We start from the raw sequence: 27934 nt of genomic DNA on the forward strand, positions 1-27934 counted from the left end.
CCGGGTTCTCTTCCGGCGCGGGGGGTTGCTAGGCAACAGCCGGGAGACGCCGTTGCGCGGGGCCTGCGCCGATAACCAGCCTCCGTCCGCCCCGCCCCGCCCTGCTCGCGAGCCGCTGGGTTCCAACGGCCCCCGCCGGGGCTCAACGCGGCAAAGGCTTTGTCAGACGGGGCGGGTGGGACGTGGGTGTTTCTGCCCTTCCCCTGGATTGACCTGGAAGGAGGAGGCTGAGGCGAAGGAGCCGCTGTCGGGATGCAGCACACAGCCCGACCTTGTGTGCATTTCTGTGCCCCATTTCACTTTTGTGGAGCTTACTCCTAAGTAAGTGGGCGTAGGATCGTCGCCTTAGGAGGCTCCTCAAGACCCCGTGGCCGGGTGAGGACTTTATACAGTACAGCAAAAGGCATTCGGAAAGTTGTGCAGGCAAGAAGATTGCTAAAAAGACTGTGTGTTGAGGGACTCCTGATGGGGCACTTTGGACCAGGGGTGCCTTAACTCTTTTCTTGGGAAGCATTAATAACATGGTCTTGCCTTGCAGCGGCTTCTTTTTCCGTGAAGGTGCTTGCTCACAAATTAATTTTGTTCTGAGACAGTCCCTGAAATATTTGGATGGCCACGGATGGCTCTGTTATATCCTAATCATGTCCTGGAACTTGCATGCTTTATTGGTGGCTAAGCAACTGGTTTTACAGCATTGCAAGGACTGGATATCTCTCCAATAGCTCCTTGGTTGGAGGGCTTTCTTCTAATGTAGTGAGTGAAAAAACTGCTTTTGCCTGGAGATGCAAAAAGCACAACTATTCTGAGATCTGGGACCCCTCTTGAGAGCTGTTTGCATGATATGCATGTCATATTGGCTTTGCCAGAGCCTGCTCCCCTTTTCTGATTGCTTTCCTCCCTATTTTTCTTTTTGATTCTTGGTTTTGACCACATGTGCATGATTTGTGTTCTTATTTTTTATATGTCTGTTGTGAACCGCCCTGGGATCTTCAGATGAAGGGCGGTATACAAATATAATAATAATAATTTTGCAAAATGGTATTGTGAATTAACATGCTTTGCCATTACAGTATGGTTACATTTTTTCATTTACTGTTTGTGTGTAGCTTAATTTATTGTCTCTGCCCTTTCAGATTAATACCTACCCTTCCCCACATTCCCATCATGGAGAAATATCATGTCTTGGAGATGATTGGTGAAGGCTCTTTTGGAAGAGTGTACAAGGGGCGTCGCAAATACAGTGCACAGGTAAGAGCACAAAGGAACAGGGGGGTGGACCTCATCAACAGGCAAGAGAGTTAATTTAGGGAGATTTGTTTCCAAAGATTGCTATATAAGAAGTCTGCTTCTGAGCCTGCAGTGGTCATTGTTTCACAATGAGTTTTTCAGGCACAGGCAGAGGGGAACGTAGTGTATGACACGTTTCCAGCCTTTTTAAATAATAATAATAATTATTATTATTATTATTTTTTGGCAGGTGGTGGCCTTGAAGTTTATTCCCAAAGTGGGTCGCTCACAGAAAGAGCTGAAGAATTTGCAGCGAGAGATTGAGATCATGAGGGGACTTCATCATCCCAACATTGTCCAGATGCTTGACAGTTTTGAGACTGATAAAGAGGTAAGGGGCTTGCTGGGAGTCCTTTTTAAGTGTGGGAGGTGAGGAAGAAAAGGGTGTCTTCCTGGCTGTGTGGAAAGTCCCCAAGGAAGCAGAAAGAACTGAAGACAGCTACATTTTGTTTGATGAAGTTTAGGTTATATGGTGTTCTCTAGATGTCCCAATGAGTAGCTAGGAGGAGTGAACTAATATTTAGCCATTTTGGTATCAGCTATCTAAATTATCTAAATCGGTCCCAGCTCCTGCCAACCTAGCAGTTCAAAAGCACGTCGAAGTGCAAGTAGATAAATAGGTATCGCTCTGGCGGGAAGGTAAATGGCATTTCCGTGTGCTGTTCTGGTTTCGCCAGAAGCAGCTTAGTCAAGCTGGCCACATGACTAAGCTGCTAAGCTGCCGGAAAAAACTGTCTGTGGACAAACGCCGGCTCCCTCGGCCAGTAAAGCGAGATGAGCCCCGCAACCCCAGAGTCGTTCGCGACTGGACTTAACTGTCAGGGGTCCTTTTACCTTTTTATCTAAATTACACACCTTGTCTGTAGAAGTGTGGATTGCCATGTCAAGCCTATTGGTTCATGAGGCTGCATCAGGCGATTAACCTGCCAAGACCTTTCAGCAGAATGACATTATCCAAAGAGTGTCCCAATACACTTAGAGTTTGGAGCTCTCCATAAGGAGCTTCATCAGTCAAATAAAAATGTGTTGGTAGCTGCTGCACACTCTTCTTTTGATGGTGGTTTCCTGTAGGCTTCAAACAGTACAGAAAGCTTAGTCATACTGTCATTCCCTACCCACAAGTGTCCCACCTTTGAAAATGTTCTCATTGGCATTCTGTTCTTGTTTATCTCCTTCAGGTTGTAGTAGTGACAGATTATGCTGAAGGGGAGCTTTTCCAGATCCTTGAGGATGATGGGAACTTGCCTGAGGAGCAGGTAACTATGACCAGAAGACTGAGTGGGGATTCAGTGCGATGAATGACTCCAGGAATGGGAGAGTAGCTGGACTGTGGGTAGGTGTCAGTCTCTGCTAGGCCATAAACCCTCCAGCTGTGTACTTTGACATTAACCTGTTACATCTCCTGGAATAGTGACTGAGTTACTTACAAGACAGGCCAATGTCCCAATCTTTAAAAAAGATGATCTGAGAAACTAGAGACCCATCCCTTTGAATTTGATACCAGGGATGATATTAGAACAGATTAAATCAAGGAAAGGTTTAAGGAGGTATGTCTTTTTGTTTATTAATTTTTTAAACCAATTTATATACTGCTCAAATTGGAATATCAAAAGTTGCGTATGGTACAATATAAAACACAATAAACCATAAAACATTATAAACTCAGTATAAAATTCACCATGATTGGTAATAAGAAGATAGGAAGCTGCCTTGAGTCAAACCATCTAGCTCAGTAATGTCTACTTTGACTGGCAGTGACTCTCCAGGGTTCTAGACAAGGGACATTGCCAGCCCTATCTAGAGATGCTGGGGATTGAACCTGGGACCTTCTGTATGCAAAGCTCTACCACTGAGCCACAGCTCTTATCCTAAAGATATAAGAATATCTGGAGTCACACTTCAAGTAATGCCTGAGTGATCAGAAGTGTTTTGAACTAGCATTGAATCTGGAGAAGAGATGTCTGGCAGCAGATGGACATGATTGCAGTCTTCAAATACCTGAAGGGTACGTAGAAGAGTGGAAATGCTTGCTCTCTGCTGCCCTCAATGATAAAACAAGATCTAGTCATCTTAGGATAATACAAGTAGATTTCTGTGCGTTGGGGGAAGGACTTGTGATTCACAATTGAGGGGCATCGGCAAATATAACAAAAAGAAATGGAAGTTTTATGCTGGAAATGTGGAGCATCCCTACAGGATTAAATGGGCTTTGCAAAGTATCAGGGTTGTCATTTTCTTTCAGGTGCAAGATATTGCCTCTCAGTTGGTCTCAGCACTCTATTATCTGCACTCCCACCGAATCTTGCACCGTGACATGAAACCCCAAAACATTCTTCTTGGGAAAGGAGGAGTGATCAAGCTCTGTGACTTTGGGTAGGTACATTAAGAACTGATCTCCCCAACCAATCTCTGGTCTCATTACTGGAAGGTCTCAGTTGTCTTCTTTCTTTCCTGGGAAGGTTTGCCCGTGCGATGAGTATTCATACCATGGTGCTGACATCTATAAAAGGGACGCCACTGTATATGGCGCCGGAGCTAGTGGAAGAGAAGCCCTATGACCACACAGCTGACCTCTGGTCAGTGGGATGCATTCTGTATGAGCTGTGTGTGGGGACACCACCCTTCTATACCAACAGCATCTTCCAGTTGGTGAGCTTGATCATCAAGGACCCCATCAAGTGGCCAAAAAACATGAGCCCCAACTTCAAGGTAACTGTACTTAAATGCCTTCCTCACTCCATCCAATGATCTCAGGCAGGGGTCCCCAGACTACGGCCCCCGGGCCGGATGCGGCCCAATTGGCCTCCCAATCCGGCCCGCGACGACCCCCGCTGCCGCTGCCCGCTCTTACGCCGCGCGGTGCGGCGGCGATCTTCAAAATCGGCAAAAAATCGCCGAAAATCCTTTGTGCGCATGCGTATGGGCCTCTCTCGACCCAGAAGAGGTCATTTCCGATGCACTTCTGGGTCGGGGGAGGCCCATACGCATGCGCACAAGCGATTTTGGGCAATTTTTTTCGACCGTGTGCGTGTGCGCATGCGCACGGGCGCGCACTCCCCCGCCCTCCGACCCGCTGCGCGCGCACTCCCCTGCCCTCCAACCCCACCGGCCCGAAGCCCGGTAAGTCTGGGGACCCCTGATCTCAGGGCAGGTTTAGATGGATTGCTTCTTTAGTCTCATTTTATCCACACACAAGAGCCCTGTAAGATAGATTGCCCTGCTAAGGGCCATCAAATAGATATTTTGCTCTAGAAGCTTATACTTTTGGGTTTCCCATGACTCAAACTCAGCTATCTGTATCTCTGACATTACACTGTATGTATCTGTGGTTTGAGTTTGTTCTCTCCTTGGAATCTTGAACACCTTAGATTTTGTTCACTCATGCCACTTAGCCTCTTTCACGCTGTTGGTGTGTATTTCTGGAAGGTAGAAATGCAGTTTTTAAGTGCATTCTCCAATCCTTATCCTACCCCACTGCCTGTGGGGATTAGACTGGGATAAGAGTGTACTTGCTAAGGCAGGGATGCCCCCCAATGATTTTGACTGCATCAGCCACAGCCAGCATGTCCAGTGGTTAAGGAAATGTTGTCCACAATGCCTGAAGGACACCACATTGCTACATCTGTGCCAAGGAATGTAGTTCTGTGTGCAAACATGTTTTGGTGGTATTGGGGCCACCAGGTTTCTTTCTTAAGGCAGAATATGCAGCCATGTTTGCAAGACTTTTTTCAGTAATCTTCAGAGCTAGAAACTTAAAAATGAAAAAAATGGGAACATTCTAGAAAATGTGCTTTTTGTATGCATGAATTGAATAGACTCTTCCCACAGCGACCAAGGAATTTCATTGGCTCCAAGGTTTTCCTGGTAAAATTAGCAGTTGGGGTTATTGACGGTAAGTGGTGTGAGGATGTGCAAGTGACCATCTCTCATTTCTGTGTAGAGCTTCTTGCAAGGCCTGTTGATGAAAGACCCTCGGCAGCGCCTGTCCTGGCCAGAGCTACTCTATCACCCCTTCATTGCAGGGCGAGTCACTGGTGAGTACCAGCTGCCATGCTTACTTGCAATTTCCCCCCATCTGGCTCCTGCATCTGCCTTTCCTTACAGAGCCCAATTCAAGCAAGCCCAGTCACCGCATGGACCTTTTCTTTTGCAGTGATTGATGACACAGCAGATCAAGGCATTACCAACCCTTTCACCAGCAAACTGCCTCCTGAACTGCAGGCCCTGAAAGACCAGCAGACACACTCACTGGCCCCTCACAGTGGCCAGTCCAAGATCTTGAGGAAAGCACGGCAGAAGATGGCCCAGGAGGCTCGGAGAAAGGTGAGAGGCAGGTAGCCCCATTGCTGGCAAGGCGCCTTACGGTATGGTGGGGTCTGGTCCATTAGAACCTTCCTGTGTTGCTTGACTTCTTACAGGAGATGGGGAAATCCAGGGCTTCGTTTAAGGAAGAAACCCCCAAGGGGGTCCAGAGCCACACACGCAAAGCCTGCCTTGCTCAGACAGATCCCAGAGAAGCGAATCGGGCAGCTGGAGAACAGAGGCACCCTAGCCTTGGAGGAAAGGGAATGGAGTGGGAGGAAAAGGAATCTTCCCCCACACCTCGGTGAGAAGGAGGAGTTGAAATGTGTTTATTTTGTTGGGAATGTGGTATATGATACATGTGCAGTGGAAGTGTAGATCTAAAGCTTGCAATACTAGACACCACACAGAATCAGAAAGGTCCAAATCTTTTACTGCTGTAGAAGTCATAGGCTCAGCAAAACAGCTCTGGATGAGGTTATACATAGAAACGTAAGTTCCAGCTTGCAGGATTTTCAGATAGAGATTCTGTTGCTCTAAGTAATACCAAATGACCAAGACAACACTGGAAACAACTGAATTAGCTGACATATATATGTCCCAGCTTCTGCCAACCTAGCAGTTCGAAAGCATACCAGTGTGAGTAGATAAATAGGTATCGCTGCAGGGGGAAGGTAAATGGCATTTCTGTGCTCTCTGGTGTCCCGTTGCACCAGAAGCGATTTAGTCATGCTGGCCACATGACCTGGAAAGCTGTCTGCAGACAAACACTGGCTCCCTCGGCCTTAAAGTGAGGTGAGTGCCGCACTCCATAGTCACCTTTGACTGGACTTAACTGTCCAGGGGTCCTTTACAAGAGAAGACCAAAGCTGGGGTGAGAACATTTCATTGCTGTGTAGCCTGCCTTCAGCACCTCATCCCTCTTCATGGACAGAGAGAATCGGATCACACAGGATTATGAGCGGGAATTCCCAGAGCTGAGGCCAGAAAGTGGCAGAGCAGAAGCACGAGGCAGACGCAGCATTGACACTGTGGATCTGGAGACTGAGGTGAGCGCATGGCCAGGTACCACAGTCTTTTGCATAGCTGCAAGGAAGTACTTTCCTGGCTTTCTGATGGTGGAGGTCCTCAATGACTCAGTCTTGCCTCTTAGGAGTTGGATAGCGATGAGGAGTGGCAGCACCTGATAGATGCCACAGATCCTGCCCATGTGCAGCTGAGTGCCCCACTGAGCCTTCTGGGAGACCCTGCTTTTGTGCAGCGCATCCATGCCCGACTCAAAGATTCTGGACAGCAGGTGAGTTGTAGGGAAGAGCTAAACGTGCGCGCGCACACACACACGGTATGTTTGCTGTTTGCTGGGTATGTCCTTCAGAAGCTAAGTGAGATTTCCTACAGAGAGAAGAGGAAAGAAACTGGTGGAAAAACTCTTTCCTTGTTGAACTCCTTTGGTAGTTTTGACCTTTCAGCTAGTACATGATGAGCCACATACATAGAGACTAGGGACAGCTTGGAAAGATGGAGACTCTTAAGAATTGACAGGGTATAGAGGTCTTGTAAAAATGTGTGGATCCTAGAAAGGAAGCTGGGCATGCTGTTAACTCTTTAGTTGGGAGCAGCATCTCATGGATGAATTCTGGGGTGACAAGGGTGTGCTGTGATGCTGTTGAAGATTGGAGTGACTGTGGGATCAGTGGTTTGCGTGGTGTTTCTAGAGCACCTTAGGCATTGGTGTGGGGAAGGTCTCTGTTTCTGCCATGACTCTTGCCCTGAATGGGGAAGAGTTGCATGTCCTATGTACATTTACCCCTTCTCCTTATACAGGTGCTGGAGGGAATGCTGGAGGGAGCTTCCCATCTTCGCCCTGCCCTCCATGTTATTGGCAACTTGTTAGGTACCCGCTGTGACACAGAGCTGTTGTACAACTTCTGCAGTGACACAGGATTATCCCACTTCCTCGTGGAGCTAGCGGGAAGCATCCTGGAGAGTATCAACATCAAGCAGGTAGAGAAGAGGCATTCGCCAAAACAGGGTGTAGCCAACGTGGTGCCCTCCAGATGCTGTGGACTACAACTCCCTCCCTCCCAGCATGGCCAATGGTCAGGGATGATGACCACATTATCTGGAGGACACCATGTCGGGTACTTGCATTTTGAAGAGTTAAAGCATCTAGGTGCATAGCAGGCTGTTATTTGGACCTTGTTCTTATTGGACTATAATCCAAACTAAGCATATAGTATTTGTTTTTGTTTTTTTTAAAGAAGGTTCATTATGTAAAAGTATTTAACTTGCCCAAGGTTAAAAGCACTGTCAGAGTGTTCTGCAGAATCTGGGATATTTTGACAAGAGTCATAAGCAGCTAGGAAGGGGAGGAGGTATGAATGGTGGACAAGGGGTTAGGAACCAAGGGCTTGGCTGAGTAACTTAATCACCTGGTTGCTTGAAACCTTCAGGCCAGGGTGTCTGACCTTACCACAGCTGATACCAGCATGTTTAAAATATATGTGGATAACTCTGGGAACTAAAAACTTTTATTGGTGAGATTATTTAAAAGCCTCATTCTTTGCTTCCAAATTTTGTGCTGCATGGAGTTTACACTTTAATGGAAAACAGTCTTTCCTCTACAGATTCTGTCCATCTGTACAAAGGCTAAATTTGGCACAGAATTCAACCCACTTTACTCAGAACTCTGTTAGTTTCCTCCTCCTCCCATTCTTCTTACCTTGGCAGATTATTCCGATAGTTCTTCTTGATTACTGGTTCTTTCTATGGGGCACCCAACCAGTTGGAATCCAGCCCCAAGAACACATACCTCTCTCTCTTTCCCACAGCAGCCCTGGTATATCACCCTACTGATAGACTTAATCACTGTCCTGTCGGCCTACTTTGCCAGTGATTTCAACCGACAGCAGAGTGGAAATAAGCAAAGGTAAGGCACTTTCATGGCAGATGAGATATGAAGGTGAATTATGCTATGTTGTTGGCAGTATGGGAGTAGGCAAAATTAAAGCACATTGTGCATGAATACAGTAAAGACCAAAAAGAAGCAGTTTCATTCCACACACTGATGCCTTGTGCCATTATTTAGTCTGAGAACTGGCATATAATGTCCTTAGTTACCTGTCATCATACAGGTTCTGAGCATTACACAGTTATACAGTAGTGGCCAAAGAAAGGGAGAATCTGAGTGCCTGTGTTGAGCTCATTGCCATGTTTCAAGGCTAAGCTTCTATGTCAAATCTATAAACACAGATACTTCTCTAGTTTGCAGGCATTCCACAGTTCTGCCAGTCGCTTCCTTGCCCTGTTACCTTCACTGCTGGCTCAGCCCGCAGACCAAGAGAGCAGGCTACAAGAACAAAGCCTGATGGTAAGGGTCCTTTTCAAGCCTCCTTTCTCCTGGTCTACTCATCTTCATCTTGTCTCACCCTCTCTCCCTCTCCCTTAAGCATCCTTTTAGTGCTTAATGCTCAAATTAATTTCACTAAATTTAATTTAAGGGAAACTATATTACATTTAATTCAGTTTTATTCTCAATTTAATGTTAACTTCTCCCTGCCTACCCCTGGAACCTGTGTGTTTTAAGGCTTGGGACAGAAATGAGTTCCAACCTGGAGTTTGACTTTTTTAAAGATGAGGAGCAGCTATTGTTCCTTCATCCCAAAATACATAACATGATATTTGTAGTGCATTCATTTCTGTGCCCTCTTTTGCCTTTGGCTACATCCAGCATAGCATATGGCTTCTGGAAGGTTGCCCAGGAGGGAATGCGGGCCTCAGGTTGAAAAAGTCTCCCCACTCTTGCTCTAGGCTCCCCACAACTCCCAGACCTATACTATCCTCACTGCAACAGAATCCCTTGTCTCCTATCCTTACAGTGCTTCACCCACTTGTGTGAGAGCATGGATTGTGCCTGCCCATCCATCTCCATTCCCTTTTACACCAGCTTGTTTGAGGAGCATCACCCCCTTCTGGATGTGCTCTGCCATGGGGCTAGCTGTAAGCAGCCAGCTCAGAAAGGTAACAAATGCTGTGGAGAATGTGCCCATCTGACTGCAAAATGCCTCCTGATTCCAGACTAAACATCTGGAAGAACTTTCTGATAGTAGGAGCTGTTCAACAGTGGAGTGGTCTCTCTTGGGAGGTTGTGGACTCTTCTTCCTTTGAGGTTTTTAAGTAGAGGTTGTTTGGTCATCTATCATGAATGCTTTAGTTGAGATTCCTGTATTGCAGGGGGTTGGACTAGATGAACCTTGGGGTCCCTTCCAACTCTACAATTCTATGAGAATAGGCCTTTTCAGTGGTGGCTGCCTAATTATGGAATGCTCTGCCCAGAGAGGCAAGCCTAGTGCCATCTCTATTTTTATGTGCCAGGCAAAAATGTTTTTTACCTTTTCACTCTTAATTTGATGGGTTAAAGGTAGGATGGATGCAGTAGACCTCCCTTTTATATGGAGGGTGCATTTTTAGGTTTTTATTCTGTTTTAGTTTTAATATTTGTACAACTACTGTAAGTTGCTTTGGGTCCACTTTGTGAAAAAAGAAACAAATAAAAATAGACAATAATAGATAATATCATTGTAAGTGGCATTTCTGTTCCACTTCTAGTTGGTGTATTTAACCTTACTTGGTGTATTATGTTTGCTCCCCAACAGTGTTTCCCAAAGAAGCAAAGGCAGTGCAAGAGTGGAGTGAACACTTGGCAGCTGCCTCTACTGCAGCCCTAGCTGCATCCTGCGGCATCCCAGGAGGGCACAGCACATGTCATAAGGCCAAAAAGCAGGTGGGAGTTTTATTGGCATTTATGTTTCTAAGAAGTTGGCTATATAGCTCCCTCAAGTGGTGGAAACTGATAATGGTGTTAGCACTGAAGGCAAGGGATTTCCATTGCAGATCTCTCAGCAAGTAGCCGAGAAGCTCATTGAGAAAGATAATGACCTGTTGCCAAGTCTTCTCTCAGGAATTGAGCACTCTGCCTCTTCTCTCAATGGGATGAAGGTAACACATCTCCCCATGTTCCTTTTGCTTCTCTGGGAGTTGGGGAATTGGTGCCCAGGGCATCTTATCCTTGGAGGCAACTTGCCTTAATGCATTCCCTTTTCCCTCCTCACTGGGGAAGAAAGTGATGGTGCCTCGGTGGTCTGATATTGCTTTGCATTTCCATCACCCAGGTCCTGTATGCCTGTTGCCATGTCAGTCCGACTCTGTGCCATTGCTTAGCAACTCCAGAAAGGCTGAGTTCCCTGATCTGTGCCCTGGAAGGCAAGGTATTTATTTATTCTGAAACTGCAAAGAGAACTGCCTCATCATGAACACATGCAAAGTCTCAGCCCTAAGAAGGTGGGGTGGGGGAGAAAGGAAGCTGCCTCTTACCAGGTCAGACTATTTTTCCATCTGATATTGTCCACTTTCACTGGAAGTGGCTTTCCCTGGTCTCAATCAGGGGGTCTTTCTCATCAACCTGCTCCCTGATCCTTTTTTAACCAGAGATGCTGGGGTTCGAGAGTTAATGAACAAGGAACGGGAAACTGTATCAGGGAAAGGATGGTGTGGAAACAGGAGAGGCGTTCCAACATGATTGGCATGGGCAGGGGAGGGGAACTGAGATAACCATGGTTTTAGAGCAAAACATTGTGAGAGGAACATTGGGTAGCTTCTCTTTGGAGTGGATATTTTTATTTTTTTTAGATAGATATTTATTGATTTTCACAATAGAAAAGTGATTTACAAAGGTTTAGAAGGGATGGGGGAAATACAAAAAAGCAAAAATACAAAAGTCAGGAAAAACAGAAAAAACCAGAAAATAAAAAAGAAAAAATAGAAAACTATATAACTTATCTTTATCACAGTGTATATTGGGACCTCCTCGGGTTCCCGTCCCTGTGTTTCTCAAACACACTTCCAATTTAGCAAATTCTACCTCTAAATATTCACTTTTAATACTAAATTCTTATTTTCTATTCTAAAATAACCTCTTTTACCTAATCCACAGATTTATTTACCACTTAATTTCTATTCTTAAAATATTACTTTAGCGTATTTTTTTAAATACAATTTAAAATCTTTCCACTCTTCTTCAATTGCTTGTTCTCCCTGGTTACGGATTCGTCCGGTCATCTCTGCCAATTCCATAAATTCCATCATCTTCATCTGCCATTCATCAATCGTTGGTAACGTTTGCTGCTTCCAGTATTTAGCGATCAACAGTCTCGCAGCTGCAGTGGCATACATGAAAAAGGATACCTTTCTCTTGGGAATCTCCTTCCCTACAATGCCCACTAGGAATGCCTCTGGTCTCTTCACCAATGTGCCTTTTAGCACTTTCTTAAGTTCATTATAAATCTTATTCCAGAAGTCATTCACCAGTGGACATGTCCACCACATGTGGTAAAATGAACCTATTTCTTTCTTACATTTCCAACATTTATTGTCATTGTTGTGGTAAATCTTTGCTAGCTTTTCTGGTGTAAGGTACCATCTGTACATCATTTTCATTATATTCTCCTTTAATAAACTACACGCAGTAAATCTAATATTTTCCTTCCACAACTTTTCCCAATCCTCTATCATAATATTATGTCCCACATCCTTTGCCCACAAAATCATAGCATTTTTAGTTTGTTCATCTTTTGTATGCCATTCTAGCAGCAATTTATACATTCTCGAAAGTATTTTCGTCTTAGGTTCTAACAATTCTGTTTCCACCTTTGACCTCTCAATTTGAAAGCCAATTACTCTATCCATTTTAAACGCTTCATTTATCTGATGGTATTGGAGCCAATCATCCAATTTACCTTTCAACTCCTCATATGTTTTTAATTTAAATTGGTCTCCATCTTGAATCAACAAATCTCTATATTTCAACCAACCGGTCTCCATATTTAATCTTTTGCGAACCTTGGCCTCCAAAGGCGAGAGCCAATTTGGCGTTTTTCTTTCTAATAAATCTTTATATCTGGACCAAACCTTGAACAGTGAATTTCTAACAATGTGCCTTTTAAAACTTCCATGGGCCTTAACCTTATCGTACCACACATATGCATGCCAACCATGAACATTATCATAACCTTCTAAGTCCAAAATATCAGCGTTTTCCAATGTAAACCACTCTTTCAACCAGCAAAAGGCAGCTGCTTCATAGTAAATTTTAAAATCAGGTAGAGAGAAGCCTCCTCTTTGTTTATCATCAGTCAATATCTTATATTTGATTCTTGGCTTCTTCCCTTGCCATATAAATTTTGATAGCACCTTTTGCCATTCTTTAAAACAACTCAGCTTTTCAATTATTGGTAATGATTGAAATAAAAACAACATCTTTGGCAATACATTCATCTTAATCGTTGCTATACGGCCCAATAAAGACAATTTCAGGTTGGTCCACGTTTCTAAATCCTTAACTTCATTCCATAATTTCACATAATTATCTTTAAACAAATTTAAATTTTTTGCAGTCATATACACTCCAAGGTATTTCACTTTTTTAACAAAAGATAAACCAGTTGTTTCTTGCAATTTCTCTCTCTCTTCCTTATTCAAATTTTTATCTAGTACTTTAGTTTTGGATTTATTCAATTTGAAACCTGCTACCCTTCCAAACTCTTGAATAACTTCCAGAGCCCTCTGTACACTGGACTCTGGCTCTTGTAAAGTTAACACCAAATCATCCGCAAAGGCTTTAAGTTTATATTGTCTCTTCCCTACAGTTACACCTTTTATTTCATCATCTTTTCTAATCCTGTCAAGCAGGACTTCCAGGACCGATATAAAAAGCAAAGGAGAGAGAGGGCACCCTTGTCTTGTACCTTTCTCAATTCTAATCTCATCTGACACCATATTATTCACGATTATCTTAGCTTTTTGCTCTGAATAGATTGCTTTTACTCCATTCAGAAAACCATTGCCCATTCCCATTTTTTCTAAATTTCTTTTTAGAAATAGCCAAGAAATATTGTCAAACGCCTTTTCCGCATCTATAAACATAAGAATGGCTTTTTTGTTTATCTTCTGCTCCAGCATTTCCAAAATGTCAACTATATTCCTAATATTATCTTTCAAATGCCTCCCCGGAAGGAAGCCAGCTTGATCTTGATGTATAAAGTCTTTCAAAACCTTTTTCAATCTGGAGGCTAAAATGTTAGCAAATATTTTATAATCCACATTAAGTAGGGATATTGGGCGATAATTCTTAACTTGCGTTCTATCCGTGTCCGGTTTTGGTATCAGAGTAATGTAAGCCTCTTTCCAAGATTCAGGGGCCTCTCCTCCATTCAAAATTTCATTGCATAAATCCTTCAAAGGTTGAACTAACCAATCTTTCATTGTCTTATAATATGCATCTGTCAAACCATCCGGTCCTGGGGTCTTGCCCGACTGCATTTGTTGTATAGCATATTCCACTTCTTGCGTTGATATCTGTTGAGACAGTAGGGATTTGTTCTCTTCTGGGATTCTATGCAGCCCAAATTTGTCCAAGAATTGCTCCACTTCCTCTTTATTTTGATTTTCCTGTTTATACAATTGTTTAAAATACTTCTGAAAAGCTTTTTGTATCTCTGTCGGGTGCTCCAGATGCTTTCCATCTTGCGCTAAACTTACAATAGTGTTCAATTTCTGCCTCTTCTTCAATTGCCATGCCAGTAACTTTCCACATTTATTTGCTGACTCAAAGGCTTTCTGTTTCATCCATTTAATTTTAGATTCAATTTCTTGATTCATCAATTTAGAAAATTGAACTTGCAATGCCTTAATTTCTTTCTGCACCTGTTGATTTTTAGGATTTTCCCTCAGTTTCTTTTCTTTTTCTTTCATTTGATTTAGAATCTTTTCTTTATTTGCATTGGCTTCTTTTTTCTTTATAGCATTTTGTTGAATTAGAAATCCTCTCATCACAGCTTTGCTGGCATCCCATACAATTTTTTTCTCCGTTGTAGACCTTAAATTTATCTCAAAATAATCTTTCAATACTTTTTGGGCTTTCTCCACTACTTTCTCATTTCTTGTTAACGCGTCGTTCATTCTCCATCTGAAAGTTCCCTGGAGAGATACCCTTAGATCTAATAGTACAGCATTATGGTCGGAGCAAGTTCTTGGGCAGATCTCAACATTGTTTATTTTTGGTCCTAACTCTCTTGTAATCCATATGTAATCGAGACGACTCCACGATTGTTGAGAATTTGAGAAAAAAGTCTGGTCTTTTTCCAATGGATTTTTCAATCTCCAAGTATCAATCAGATCAAAATTTTCAATCAAATCAAAGAAAGACTTTGGTAGTCTTCCTTCTTTGGTGCAAGACTGTCTTTGTGATCTGTCCATTAATGTAGAGACCACTCCATTCATGTCTCCCATTAAGCATAATTTGTAATCCAAATAGTCCAAGAGTTTGTTATGCAATTTCTTAAAAAACTCCGATTTTCCATCATTTGGTGCATAAACTCCCAGAATCAACAATTTTTCGCCTTGCGATGAGATTTCCACTGCTACGTATCTCCCTTCTTCATCTTTAAATATTAACTTTGGCTTTAATTTTTCTTTCACGTAAATCACCACACCTCTCTTTTTGACATCATCCGAAGAAATAAATTCTTCTCCAAATTTATTATTCTTTAAAAGTCTTTGATGTGCTCTTGTAATATGAGTTTCCTGAAGGCATATTATGTCCAATCTTTGTTTTGCTAAGGTATGGTAAACTTCATTCCTTTTCCGTTTTAAATTCAAGCCATTCGAATTCCACGACAAAATCCTCAGTGACATCTCTAAATTGCTGCCGCAGCTCCTGCTCCCAAGAAGGAATCTGAATCCAACTCAATCGGGTGTCCTGGTTGGCCCGGGGTGGAGGTTGCTAACCCAACTCTTGACAACTCTCTCTCGTGTTGCTGAAGAAATTCTCTCTTCTGCTGTTCTGACCTGATCTTTATCTTTTTCTGTTGAAATTGAAAATTCAAGCCCTCCGGCAATTCCCACTTATAATTGATCCCTTGTCTCTTCAAGATGGCTACCAAATCCGAATATTGGGATCTCAGGTCCAAAAAAATTTTTGGAAGGTCTTTAAAAATTATTATTGGCGCTCCTTGCACCTTTAAGGTCTTCTCGTAGTGTAGGCCCAGAATTCTATCTCTTTGTTCTCTTGTTTGAAATGACACCAAGCAATCACTAATCAGTTTCTTGTCTCCTTTTGATTTTGCTCCAAACCTAAATGCTTTTATCATTTGTCCTTCTAGCTCTTCCTTTGATAGGTTCCAGGCCTTCACAAATTCTTCAATTATTGCCTCTTTCAGATCACTCTTCTCAATATTTGGGAACGCTCTTATCCTGAGATTCCCTTCTTTTTGACGTAGTTGTACAAAAGCTAAGTCCACTTTGGTCTTGTAGGCTTGCTTCTCCAAGTCAGGTACCTTTTCCTCCTCGAGATGGTCCAGTCTCTTCTCCACACCAGTCACCTGTGCTCTCACCTGCGCAATATCCTTAGAAATTGCACCCACTTCCTCCCGCAATTTTCGAAGTTCCTCAGTAGTCCGTTGTTGTTCTCTCGAATTTCGATCAAGAGCACTTAAGATTTGCTCCTCCAAAGTAGCAGAGATGGATGATTTTTTCTTTCCTTTGCCAGTCTCTTTGCCAGTCTCTGTTCCAGCCATACTTCCAATCAATCCAATCTCAAAGCACACAGTTCAATAAAAATTTCCACTCAGATAGTAATCCCAACTTAGGCCTTAAGCCCTCTGTCTCAGCCAGTAGTTCAGATGTCTTTTAATCAAAGCAACAAAATAGAATATAAACCATTCAGTCTAGTGAAAGAGCAAGCCGTTCAGCGGAAAATTCCACTCAATAGATTGCTTCAAGTCAGTCAGTAAGAGCTCTTTCACCGCCAGTAGTCCAGATGTCTTTTTATCAGTGAAATAGTATAAACAAGTGGAAGCTGGCAGTCTTTTCAAGGTCAATGCTGGCACGAGAGTTCCAAACTGCTAACTTATAACACAGTCTCTGTATGCTTGCCTGTATGTTGAAACTGAAACTGGCTCATTAAAATAATTCAAGACAAAGGAACAAGGCAAAGGAACAATATTTCACACAGTCACTTTATAGCTCAAAAGTCGATACGTCGCATAGTCTATAAAATAGGGGGGGAAAACATCCTTAAATCCTCCAAGGAAAGTTGCAGGCAGATCAAAGCCTGTCAAGGGGTAAACAGAAGTTCATATGGAAATTTCTTTTGTGCCGTCACAATGGCGAACGGCTAGAGAGATCAGAACGAAGTCCCGCTTCCAGTTTGAGCAAGCAATCTCAAATGTAAATATTGCTGTCCACTGCAGGGTATTTTCCAGAGCCCTGCTCTCTTTTAGATAGTTCAAAGTCCAAGAAATAAAGTTACAAAGCTTTATGGTTAAAGTGCTGCGGAGACTGTCTTTGCTTTCAATCTTCCACAGGGGGGAGGGAAGAACCCGACCTCCATAAATTTTAGGTTCCCCTTTGACCAAATCCGTCCAAATTAGAGACTTTAAAAGCTTTTTAGATTCATTACTCACGATGGCCAGATGGTTCCATGTTGATATTGTAGATTTTGAAGGAGATTGGTTGCTGTTCCGCCGCCAGTAAACGGAGCTTCTCCTTTAAGGGAAAGCGCTGTACCCGCTGTGCCGTGCCTTCCACCTTCCCGCTCTCGGACTCTTATTAGAGCTCTTCGGGGGGAAGGGAGGCAAAAAAAAGACAACTGCCGGGTTCCCCAAGCCTTCGGAACTCTCTATCCGAAGTTTCGGGGGGCTGCGCGCTCTGCAGACCCCCCAGAACCCCTCAAAGGACTGGGAGGAATCTCTCCCACAGCCGCCGGCGCTCGCAACCAACCAGGAAGTTCCTCTCTTTGGAGTGGATATGGGATGGAAAGGTGATGGTTTGTGGGGTCAGTGTTTCAGGACTGAGCCTTGTCTCTTTGAAAGGTCCCACTGACTGAAGTGGCACAAATACAGGCAGCTGAAGCCTCCCTGAGACTCTTCTCCCTCCTGCTGCTCCAGCTACAGATCCTCCCACCTCAGTAAGTGTTGTTGCTTTGGCACCATTCACATTCTTGCCTTGACTGCTTGGGAACAAGGGAAAGGGCTCACAGAGACTTAAGTGGTGTGGATTGGCAAGAAGTGGATTGGCAAGAAGTAAGGAGAGTCAGTGCTCCAATGGGGAGGCGCTTGACAAAAAAGGGAAACTGATCTGCATTTCTCTGGAAATCTCTCAACACAACTTTGGTTTTGAGGGATAAGCCCCATCGCAAAACGTGCCAGTCAAGAGATGTTTTGCAGGAAGATGTGCAATGGTGCTTCACCCTGCTCTGTAAGCAAATACATTCCTCCCACTACGCTCCTTTAATGTTTGCTGTAGCTGCCCTAAACTCAGGAGCAGCTTGCCCAGAGTGGGGTCCAGTAGCAATAGCCTCCCAGATATTTACACAGAGTATACATAAGGAGACACAGGTGGCACTGTGATCTAAACCACTGAGCCTAGGGCTTGCCGATCGGAAGGTCAGCGGTTCGAATCCCCATGACGGGGTGAGCTCCCGTTGCTTAGTCCCAGCTCTTGCCAACCTAGCAGTTTGAAAGCACATCAAGGTGCAAGTAGATAATTAGGTACCACTCCAGTGGGAAGGTAAACAACATTCCCGTGTGCTGCTCTGGTTTCACCAGAAGCAGCTTAGTCATGCTGGCCACATCACCCCAAAAAACTGTTTGTGGACAAACGTCAGCTCCCTCGGCGAGATGAGCACCGCAACCCCAGAGTCGTTTGCGACTGGACATAACTGTCAGGGGTCCTTTACCTTTACCTTATACATGAAGAGAGAGCTGGCACCTGTGTTAAGGACTAGACTTCTGGTGACTGTAAGCCATGCCGAACTGATGGTTTCTTAGTCTGAAGCAGAAACTACCCAGCAGTGAGCAACAATGTTGCCAAGAAGTTTTCTTGATGTTTAGAAAATGAAATTACTGGTTTTTAAGATTCCACTGAAGCCGCTACATGACATAACCACATTTTTGAGCCAGAGTGCAGCCCCAGTCTTAGTTTTCGGCTGCCATTCTTTTTCCAGGCACACACTTAAGTGTCTTGCGAGTATTGCTAGCTTTGAAGATGAGGGCCTTGGCATTCGTTGCTTCATCCTTCTAATGCTGTTATTTCTTTGATTGTGGTTTAGGTATGAAATAGTGCTGAAGGACACCATGGCTCTTTTCAACCATGCAACAGCTACCTCTGTTTTAGTGAGTAATCTCTACTCCGGGGTAGAGTTTAGAACTGTCTATATAGATTCTTTTACCCCATATGTGTAATCTGATTGTCAGTAGCCCCAGCTGTAGGGTTGTGCTCAAGAGAAACTCTTCCACACTGCACCTGATGGTGAGTGATGGATTCTCACAAAGGTTAAGGAAAGGACCAGGCTGTTATCTTCCCCCACACAGTTGGAGGTATAGTAGACAGAGCATCACAAGCTGTGAAAAAGAGGTATCCCACTATTCCCACATGTCCCACAAGTGTGTACTAGATACTGGCATGGTCTGCCTGTTACCCTGTCATGCCAGAGGTATCGGAGTTGGACTTCTGTAGACTATAAAGGAGAAAGCAGCATTGCCATTCCTGCTGGGAGTCTAATAACTAGTTTTGCATCCAGTGCAAGTAAAGAAGGCATTCTGGCCGTTCCTGCACACAGAGGGGTCTCTCTTTCTTATGCAGAGTGCTGCAGGATTGCTGCTGACATACTTCATTCAAAATGGTGCCACTGTGATGCTCAGGCAAGAGGAAGCCATGGCCATTATAGCTACTGTATTCACAGAACCTGCGGAGGTAAGAAACCAGCTCCAGACAGACAGGGGCAAATCAGGACACATAGGCCACTGGCTGCATCATGCTTGCCATGCCAGTTCACTGTCTCAGGTCTAGTCCTTTTTCTTGGTGTCTTTCAGCTATGCCTGCCACCTCCCATGGGAGCCGGCTTCTATGATGGGCTCCTGCTCTTGATGCTGCAGCTATTAAGCCAGGTATGACCTCATGCTCCACAAAGCAGCTCCCTTGCATTCATTAGAGCAGCATTGGCCAACTTGATCTCCAGATGTTGCTAGATTGTAACTCCCATTAGCCCCAGCCAGCATGTGGTCCAACAGTTATGGTCTAACATCTGGGGGCACCTGGTTGGCAAAGGCTGCTCAAGAGGATGTACACAAATGATCCAGGAGGTATTAGGGAAAGTATTTGCTGTTAGGTGAAGCAAAATGGGGTAGGGTAAGAAATGGCCTGCTTAATTCCGCCAGGGCCGTGTGTAGCTCCTCAGCTCTTGGCAGTAGGGAACTGGCTCTCATCCAGGTGCTGTCCTGTCTGTTCATGGACTTCCTTGGAGGTTGCCCTATCCACAACTGGAAAGGCCACTTTGGGTCAAAGGATAGAGCAGCCCTCCCCAACCTGGCATCCTCAATGTTTTGGGCCACAATTGTCATCACCTCAACCATTTTCTAATCTACGCTTAACAGGGGCTGATGGGAGACGGAGTCCCAAACATCTGGAGGGCACCAGGTTGGGTAACGCTGAGATAGAGAAAGACAGCTGAGTCTAGAACTGGAGCTAAACAACCCAGTTTGCTAACATAGTTATACAGATATGATAATTTCCAAGCCAAGTGGCTCAGTTCTTTCTATAGAATTTGAAAATTTAAAAAAATACTGTTGAGGACATTGCACTATTCATATCTACAATTTGCTGTGTATGTATATTTGTGCATGTGAAGAAACTACAGCCAAATTCTCACCTATAGCCACCTATATATTACCACATTGTTTTTTTCCTCTTATGGACTAGAAGTTTGCTTCCACCCAATTAAAATATATTGTTATAGTTTAAATGTAATAAAACAAAAGCAGAGTCTAAGGATTCTGCAGGATTGACTCTGTTCCATCTTTGAAAATATAAGGTGGGAAGAGAGGTCCAGTCAGAAAGGGTTTAGGTCTGTCAGGCTACAGAGGGAACATCCATGAAATTAAGGTGTCTCCGATGAGCCAAATCCCTGAGACGCAATGCAGAATAGGGTGTTTGGGTTCCCATCTCACTGCTCTGGGGCTTGTTCCTCTTCTGTCAGGGAGATGCAGCAGTAGTGCGGGAGTTTGCTACCTCCGAACTCTGGGGCATCGTGTGGCATCGCTTTGCCATGGTGCTCCACTTGACTTCTCAGGAGCCAGTGATGGAAGGAGAGACCCCGAGAGCTGGCCAGCAGGCACCAGAGCCATACTGGAACCTCATCTCACCACAAGGTACAAAGTGGCTTTCCTTTAGTGAGAACCACCCCAAATTGCCTCTTGGGTGTTTCCTCTTGCTATTTACGTGTCAGAAGACAGAGCTGAGGAGGTTCATCTTTGTGAGGCTGTACATAAGGATGCCCACAGTCTTTCCATGGTGCCAGGCCTGGTTCTGGCCGTCACCTCTCCGATTGGGAAAGGCAAGGGGACATTGAATAGGTGGCTAAGGGGTAATCGCTCATACTTTCCCTGCTGTAGGAACCTTGCTCTTCCTCAACTTAGCCCTCTTCATCTTCACACGAGAGCCTCACCAGTGCCTTCTCCAGCTGGGCCAGCCCAATGGGGTCATGATGGCAACCCTGAGCAAGCTGCTTGAACCTGACTTCCTGACTCACTTGGCACAAACGTGAGTGATAAATCCAGGGCTGAGCTATAGAAGGAACTAAACTAAATGCTGCTAGAGTGGGACGAGGGCAGAGGGCTGCTGCATAGAAACATACTTTTCATTTATCCAAACACGATAAATTACAAGAACTCGGGCCAGGAGGAAGATGAATTTCAAGTAAGTCTTCAAAAGGTTATATTTATGTAATGATAGGATGAATTCAAATAGGAATCAATTCCAGTATGATAGTGAGGCAAATAAAAATTAATTCCAGTGAAAAAATACTTGGCAAACATACTTGGTACACTCTGACCATTAAAACATTGCTGATGAAGAATTGGTGAAACAGGGCCTTGTCCTGGGATTTTTTCACTGGAATAATTTTTATTTGCCTCACTATCATACTGGAATTGATTCCTATTTGAATTCATCCTATCGTTACATAAATAAAACCTTTTGAAGACTTACTTGAAATTCATCTTCCTCCTGGCCCGAGTTCTTGCAGTTTACTGTTTATTTCTGGACTTCACCAAGAACTCCAATTTCTACAGTAATTTATCCAAACACAGCACAGCAATACAATCTCCCCAACCCCTGATTTTGGTTTAGCTCCTCCCCTTCTTACCAACTCCCATTTTCAGCAAGAAAGCTGCCCCAAGACGCAGAAATGGATGATATGCAACCTTCTGTGTCCCTATGTTCAATCTCAGGAATGTTCCAGATACATGCAGCTGAATTCGGCTTTCTAACAACCTGTTTTTATATTAAAGATGAAGTTTTTAAGGATTATACTTGTCGGTAAAGGTTTTTATTGAGCAGGCCAATGGATTGGATTAGATTAGATTAGATTAGAAAGAGGCACAAGTTGTGCTCTGCACATCTCCCAAACTCTCCTCAGTTTCAGCTTATTATTACAGCATCCCTATGTACACCTTATTCCTTGCCCTCTTTCCAAACTTCGCCGATGTATTTGATTCCTAATTCCAAAAATTACAATCAAAATAAGGTGTGCACATTAAGCCTATTTCTGCTTTGGTATAACGTAACTTGAGCATATTTGCTTCTTTTAGGAAAAGCAGTGGTTTGGCTCAGAGCAATTAACTTTTGGTTCAAGACATCCCTTAAAACCAGCATGTAATGGCTGAAGGCCAGGGAAGGGCAGATGGAATATAGGATGTTGCCTTTTACCAAGATAGACTATTAGTCTATCTCATTTTCATTTATTGTTTACACTTGACAGATAGAGGCTCTCCAGGGTTTCAGACTTCTTTCTCATATGGGGACTGAACCTGGGACATTTTGCATGCAAAATATGCATATTGAGCAACAACCCTCCCCTTACTGTTCTTGTGGCATGGTTACTAATAGATATTGTTTCACTAGGCTGTTTCCTTCAAGCATCTGGACCTTACTATTGCAGCCCAAATATACTTACAGCTGGAAGTTAACACCTCACTATGAAGGCTTTCCTCCCTCTTACAGGCAGATGCGAGAGGATGGTGACCCAGAGCTGGTGTCAGCTGTTGTGCTCCAAATTTGCCAGCTGTTCTGTTTCCCCTTTGCTCTGGACATGGACCCTGAAACTTTAGAGCTTATCACAACAGGTCTAAGGGACTCTGAAATCCCTGCACGGTTACTCCAGGTAAAGCTTTTCTCATGATGGTCGTCTAAGCACTAGAAAAGGGAAGCCAGGGGGAAGGATCTTAGCTCTCTTTTCCCCCTTTGCCCAAGGATGCAGACTCTGCCTTAGCCACACCAGTTGTCCTGCTCCACACAAAGCAATGCCTTTCATCGTGATGCATAGTAGCTGTGCTTATGTGGATGCACTAAAAAAACTGCTTTTCATAAAATGAGGTACCAAATGCCTTTTTTGAAGGTGGTTGTAGGCTGGGGAAGGGATGGAAATGCCAGCCTCATAAAAGCATAAGGGGATTTTTACCCTTAATGGAAAACATTTTTGGAATGATAAAGGTTCAGAGATATGTCCAACGAAGTTGTCCAGTTTGTGGAAAGACTACAAATAGATTTTGTGGCTAGGGTGAGGAAACGAAGTTCCATTGCATAAGCAGAAGTCTTTGCACAAACACAACTTTGTTGGTGCCAACTTCATACTGGTATGCACACTTCGAGACACTATTCTGCTTTTGCTTTCTTTGTAGGCCTGCATTCACCACCTTCCCTTCTCAGAGACTGAGTTGCCATTGAGTCTCCTGTGCCACTTGGTGCTGAGCGACGAGGGAGTCATTGAGCAGGTGGTGGGGGTGGCTGCCTCAAAGCATGCTGTTGCCTTCTTGTCTGCCGTTTTGCTATCAGACCAAGTAGCCCTTACTGCAGACTTGCTCTCCCTGCTTACCCACATAGCCCGGGCCAGTCCAGCTCACCTGCCTTTCCTACAGAGACTCCTATGTGGTTCAGACTCTGCTTCCCAGCCACTGAGCCACCTGCTGTGCCACCAAGAGTGCCCAGTTCGTGCCAAAACGTGCAGCCTTTTGGGGAACTTGCTGCGCCACAGACAGGGGTTTCCCCAGGTTCTGCAGGACCAGATTGGGCTGCTGGAACATCTGCTGGAACGCCTTTCAGATGAGGACGAACATGTGCGCCGCTCAGCCAGCTTTGCTGTCGGCAATGCAGCCTACCAGGCTGGCCCTCTTACTCCAGCCCTCAGCAAAGCAGTCCCTTGGGTTGTTCAGCTCCTGAGTGATCCGCAAGCCAAGACCCGCTGTAATGCGGCTTCAGCACTGGGCAACTTGGGCTGCCAGTCGGTGGAACTGGAGGATTTGCTGATCCAGAGCAGGGTACCTGGTCGTCTATTGGATATGGCCTGCCATGATTCGCAACCAGCTGTGCAAGAGGCAGCACTCATTGCTCTTCGATCTATTGGCCAGCAGCCCAGGATCCACCAGGTATTAGTTCAGCAACTGTGGAGGGAAAAGACTCGGCCAGCTGAGGGCAGGCCTTAATAAACCAGCAGTCAGATTTATTGTGCTTCAGTTAATTCCTGACAATGCATAACGGAAGCCTTATTACAAGGTTACCTGCCATGGTTGTTGAGGATAATGAAGCTTTGCTTGCTGGTCAAGAATTGAGGTTTGTACATTGGGGCAAAAAAAGAAAATGTCATTGGTAGGTTCTTGTTAGGGGGGGGACCTTGAGAGTTCGTTGCTGCTATTAGCTGCCATATTGTCTTGACCCCTCCTTTCTATGGCAGAAGCACGTTACAAACAGCCAGTGACAAAGCAAGTGGATTCTCAAGGAATAGATGTTTTTTCCATGATAACTTTCTGTTGGTTCAAAGTGTCCCTGAGCTTATATTAGGTCATCCAACAGTAGATCTCATTCTTCCTTTACCTAGTTACAATCATCACTTTTTATGTGTAAGGGTGGTATCCAATGCACTTGCTCTGTTAGTGCAGGATTGGCATCTGTGCAGTGGAACTCTCCTTGATTCTTGTGCACCTCACACCTTCCCCAAATTTGCTTTGGATGGCTGTGGAAGCCCCGTAACAGATTTAGAGGGTATGCAGGGAGGAAGAGGAGTTACTTTGCACAGCCAAAAGGCCTTGCACTGACAGTACACTGAATACAACTCTAAGTTGCTAGTCCCCTTTCTATGAAAACATGACTGTGTTCCCCCAAAATCATAGAATTGTAAAGTTGGAAGGGTTCCTGAGGGTCATCTAGCCCAACCCCCTACAATGCAGGAATCTCAACTAGATCATATGTGACAAGTGGCCATCCAACCTCCGTTTAACAACTTCCAGGGAAGGAGAGTCCAGCACCTCTCGTGAGAGTCTGTTCGTTCCACTATTGAACAGCTCTGTCAGAATGACATCTTTCTCGGTACCAAATGTTAAAGATACACTGGAGTTATGAGACTCTCTATAGAGTCCTAATACTGTGTTATTCACATTGAGGGAGTTACCATAATTACTCAAAGGGGGGGCCTTGTTTTCAGTCCCATCCCCAACATAACAGATTCCTCAATCAGCTGTGCATTACTTGCAGTAGATGGACGTTCCACCACAGTGTCATGATAATGCGGACGTGTTGTTGGAGGCAGGATTAAAAACACAGGCCTTCTCAAAGTAATTGTGGTAGTGCCCTACATAGCTTAGCACAATAGGCTATGTCAGGGCACAACATATATCTGTCCCAATCTCCTTTCCAGGTGCTGGTGTCACTCGGAGCAAGTGAAAAGTTGGAAGCACTTTCATGTAACAAACCTCAGACTAGTGCCTACAGCAGCCCACGGCCCTCATCATCAAGGCATTGTAAGAAATTGATCCACCTCCTGCAGCCTGCACACAGTGCCTGAGAATTCAAGAGGGTTCCAATATGCTCTCTTCCTTCCAAACACCAGAGGTTTGGAGAACCATGGAGCTGAAATATCATTGCAGCTACTGTCTTGGAATGGTCTTCAATATGCCAAAATGTCAAGAGTGCACTAGTCTTTCTAGCTGAAGTTGGAAGTAGTTGGAAGCAGAACTCTGTTTTACATCATCCGAACAGAGGTGCCGCAGTCTGCTGTTCAGTAAGGAAACCTTCCAAGCACCATTTTCCTGCTATGAACCATCCACGGAAAAAGCCAAGCTGCTGTGTTCTCCTACCTAAACAAGACGTGTAGCTCATGTGTAGCAAAAATCCTAACTCAGTGCACTCTACATTAAGTGCCTTGGGATACTGGTCTTTCATGAAGTTGTTGGGTTTTTTCCTGAGAATTTCTTCCTTTCCCCTTGAAGAAGAAGAAGAGTGGACAGCCACAAGTCACCAAGCATCCCTACTTAAAAGCAGAAAAGAGAACAGTGGCATTGCTGGCCAGAATAAAGTAGTTCCTCTTTTGCTTTGATTTTTGCAGGTTAAGTTGTGGGTCAGAAGAAAGGAAGCATCTTCAGTTTTTGATAAGTTATAGTATCCCTCCTGGAGCCTCTGATCAACTGTAATGGATTGCATGCATTATTTTTTTCAGTTTTTCTTTGACTAGGACCCTGACCCAGTTAGTCTCTTGTTTTTTTTATATTTAATAGTGTGCTTTTGTAATAAAACCTGGTTTGTCTTCTCACATGTTCCTCCATATGGATGTAGCCTAGAGGCAGCTGATTGAAGAATTTTGAAAACCCACCCAGAGGTCTTAAAAATTAAGTTGTGGGCGCAAAATGGCATCCACTCATGCAACAGGGCTCTCTTCCCCTACAATCTGTGCTAGAGGACTGGGGACCTCATTCCATGCATAACTACACCACTGCACTGAATTACACCCTATGCCAAAAACACATAGAATATGCAGAAACTATATGAACATTTTGCCACATAATCTACCTAACTTGAAACATTTGTTAAAAATTGAACATGCAAAATTATCTCCCGTATTTGTGTTGGGGATTAGGGGGGAATGTACAAATGAACAAAAGTAAGGTTGCAATTCTAAACACATTTAGCTGTAAAAAAAGCTTTGCTGAACATTGTAGGGCTTACTTCTGCATAAATGTGGATATGTAAGCCATAATCTTACACTCAAATAAAAGCAGGCTTTTGTGAGAGTTACTGTATCATGCAGTGTGTCTAAGATAAGAAAATTCAGGCTCGGGCCCAAAATGCAATCCTCACTATCTAATGCTTAGGACTCTTCTTCACAGCCCTTAGCAGTCCCGCTTGAGTGTTTTTGCCTGGCTGAAATGTGTCCTAGCATTGTGTCCAAGCCCTTTGCTTGCCTGGATGTAGGATAGAAAGAACCTACAGTTCAAAGTTAAAATTTACAATCATCAGCACTAGCAGGTGGTCCTTGGAAGCCTGTCTGAAGAGAATGCAGCCCATATGCTTAAGAACCCAATGCACCTGTAGTTAACTTATAAGCTTTGCACCATTTGTTTGGAAAGTCCATCTTTGCTGTGCATGGGGGCTAAACTCCTGGAACACAAGGTGTAGAGCCCATGGAATCAAAAGCAGCTAAACTGGATTAATCTACTTGCTTTGAGAATCTAGCAGAAAAGGAAGCTGAACTAACAATGGTTTCCAGATTGCATGGGAGATCTTAGGTTAGATGAGTTAGGAGTTATAGCTGTATCTCTGTTCCTTTACTTTACCCAGATATCCAACCTCAAAAGACACCTGATGTTAATAGGCTTTACAGACTTCTCAGTTATCTTAGGGTAGCAGTTAAATGAGAGGCAATAAAGGGAAACAGCAGCATCTCAAGCTGTCGTGTCCATTAGCATGAAGAGCAAAGTTCTATTCTGCACTCCAAATGCACTAGTTTTCAACAACAAACAAAACTGTATGGTACAGCATGCAATTGTGTATATTCCCACCTGGATCCTGACATAGTACAAGGCACATGCTTATTACAACTTTGGGTGGTTGTGAGAACTGGAACTAAGAAGATACTAAAGGATATGATGGCTTGTGTAGCATTATTGCCATCTTGCCTTCTGTTCAAGGTTGTGCCAGCTGCTCACCTACAGCAGTTACTGAACACTGGACATACCGTAACTTCCTGAATTGAGTGAACAATGGAGTCTTAGTGGAGCTGCAATGCATGTGCAATGAAATACTGAATACTATCAGGAAAGACCATAAATAGGATAATAACTACCTGGACATAGGCTTAAAATGGCTGCCAGATCCCAGTGCATCAGGGATACCTGGGAAATTGAGAAAGGGGTAGGGAAAGGGCCAGGTGGGGTTTCTGGGTGATTGGATAAGATAAAGTGTTAGA

General features: G+C 44.1%; 1 protein-coding gene across 4 annotated transcripts; it reads left to right on the top strand.

The window, feature by feature from the left end:
* The first annotated feature begins 51 nt into the window (after positions 1-51).
* On the top strand, positions 52-26281 carry STK36 (serine/threonine kinase 36). Of its 4 annotated transcripts, none has more exons than XM_035127399.3 (27): positions 52-375; positions 1134-1248; positions 1478-1618; positions 2466-2543; positions 3530-3660; positions 3747-3996; positions 5228-5321; positions 5441-5610; positions 5706-5893; positions 6524-6638; positions 6743-6886; positions 7414-7593; positions 8421-8518; positions 8854-8959; positions 9468-9609; positions 10245-10372; positions 10483-10587; positions 10761-10856; positions 17517-17611; positions 18755-18818; positions 19288-19398; positions 19518-19592; positions 20681-20852; positions 21096-21243; positions 22705-22864; positions 23382-24125; positions 25391-26281. In XM_035127399.3, the coding sequence occupies exons 2-27, from the start codon at positions 1165-1167 to the stop codon at positions 25535-25537; spliced, it is 3966 nt and encodes a 1321-aa protein (XP_034983290.1). In that variant the 5' UTR covers positions 52-375; positions 1134-1164; the 3' UTR covers positions 25538-26281. The 4 variants fall into 4 exon arrangements, with proteins under 4 accessions (XP_034983290.1, XP_088519276.1, XP_034983300.1 ...); XM_088663150.1 differs by having other exon boundaries at positions 70-321; positions 3723-3996; XM_035127409.3 differs by having other exon boundaries at positions 70-321.
* The last annotated feature ends 1653 nt before the right edge of the window (positions 26282-27934 follow it).

Source organism: Zootoca vivipara, chromosome 1 (genome assembly GCF_965207765.1).
Source record: "Zootoca vivipara chromosome 1, rZooViv2.hap1.1, whole genome shotgun sequence".
NCBI lineage: Eukaryota > Metazoa > Chordata > Lepidosauria > Squamata > Lacertidae > Zootoca > Zootoca vivipara.

Excerpts from the sequence above, each read along its gene's own strand:
- STK36 (XM_088663150.1), top strand. The coding sequence starts at position 1,165 with ATGGAGAAATATCATGTCTTGGAGATGATTGGTGAAGGCTCTTTTGGA. Across the intron at positions 3,661-3,722 it reads ATCAAGCTCTGTGACTTTGG|TTGTCTTCTTTCTTTCCTGG; the intron begins GTAGGTACATTA and ends GGAAGGTCTCAG. Across the intron at positions 22,865-23,381 it reads TCCCTGCACGGTTACTCCAG|GCCTGCATTCACCACCTTCC; the intron begins GTAAAGCTTTTC and ends CTTTCTTTGTAG.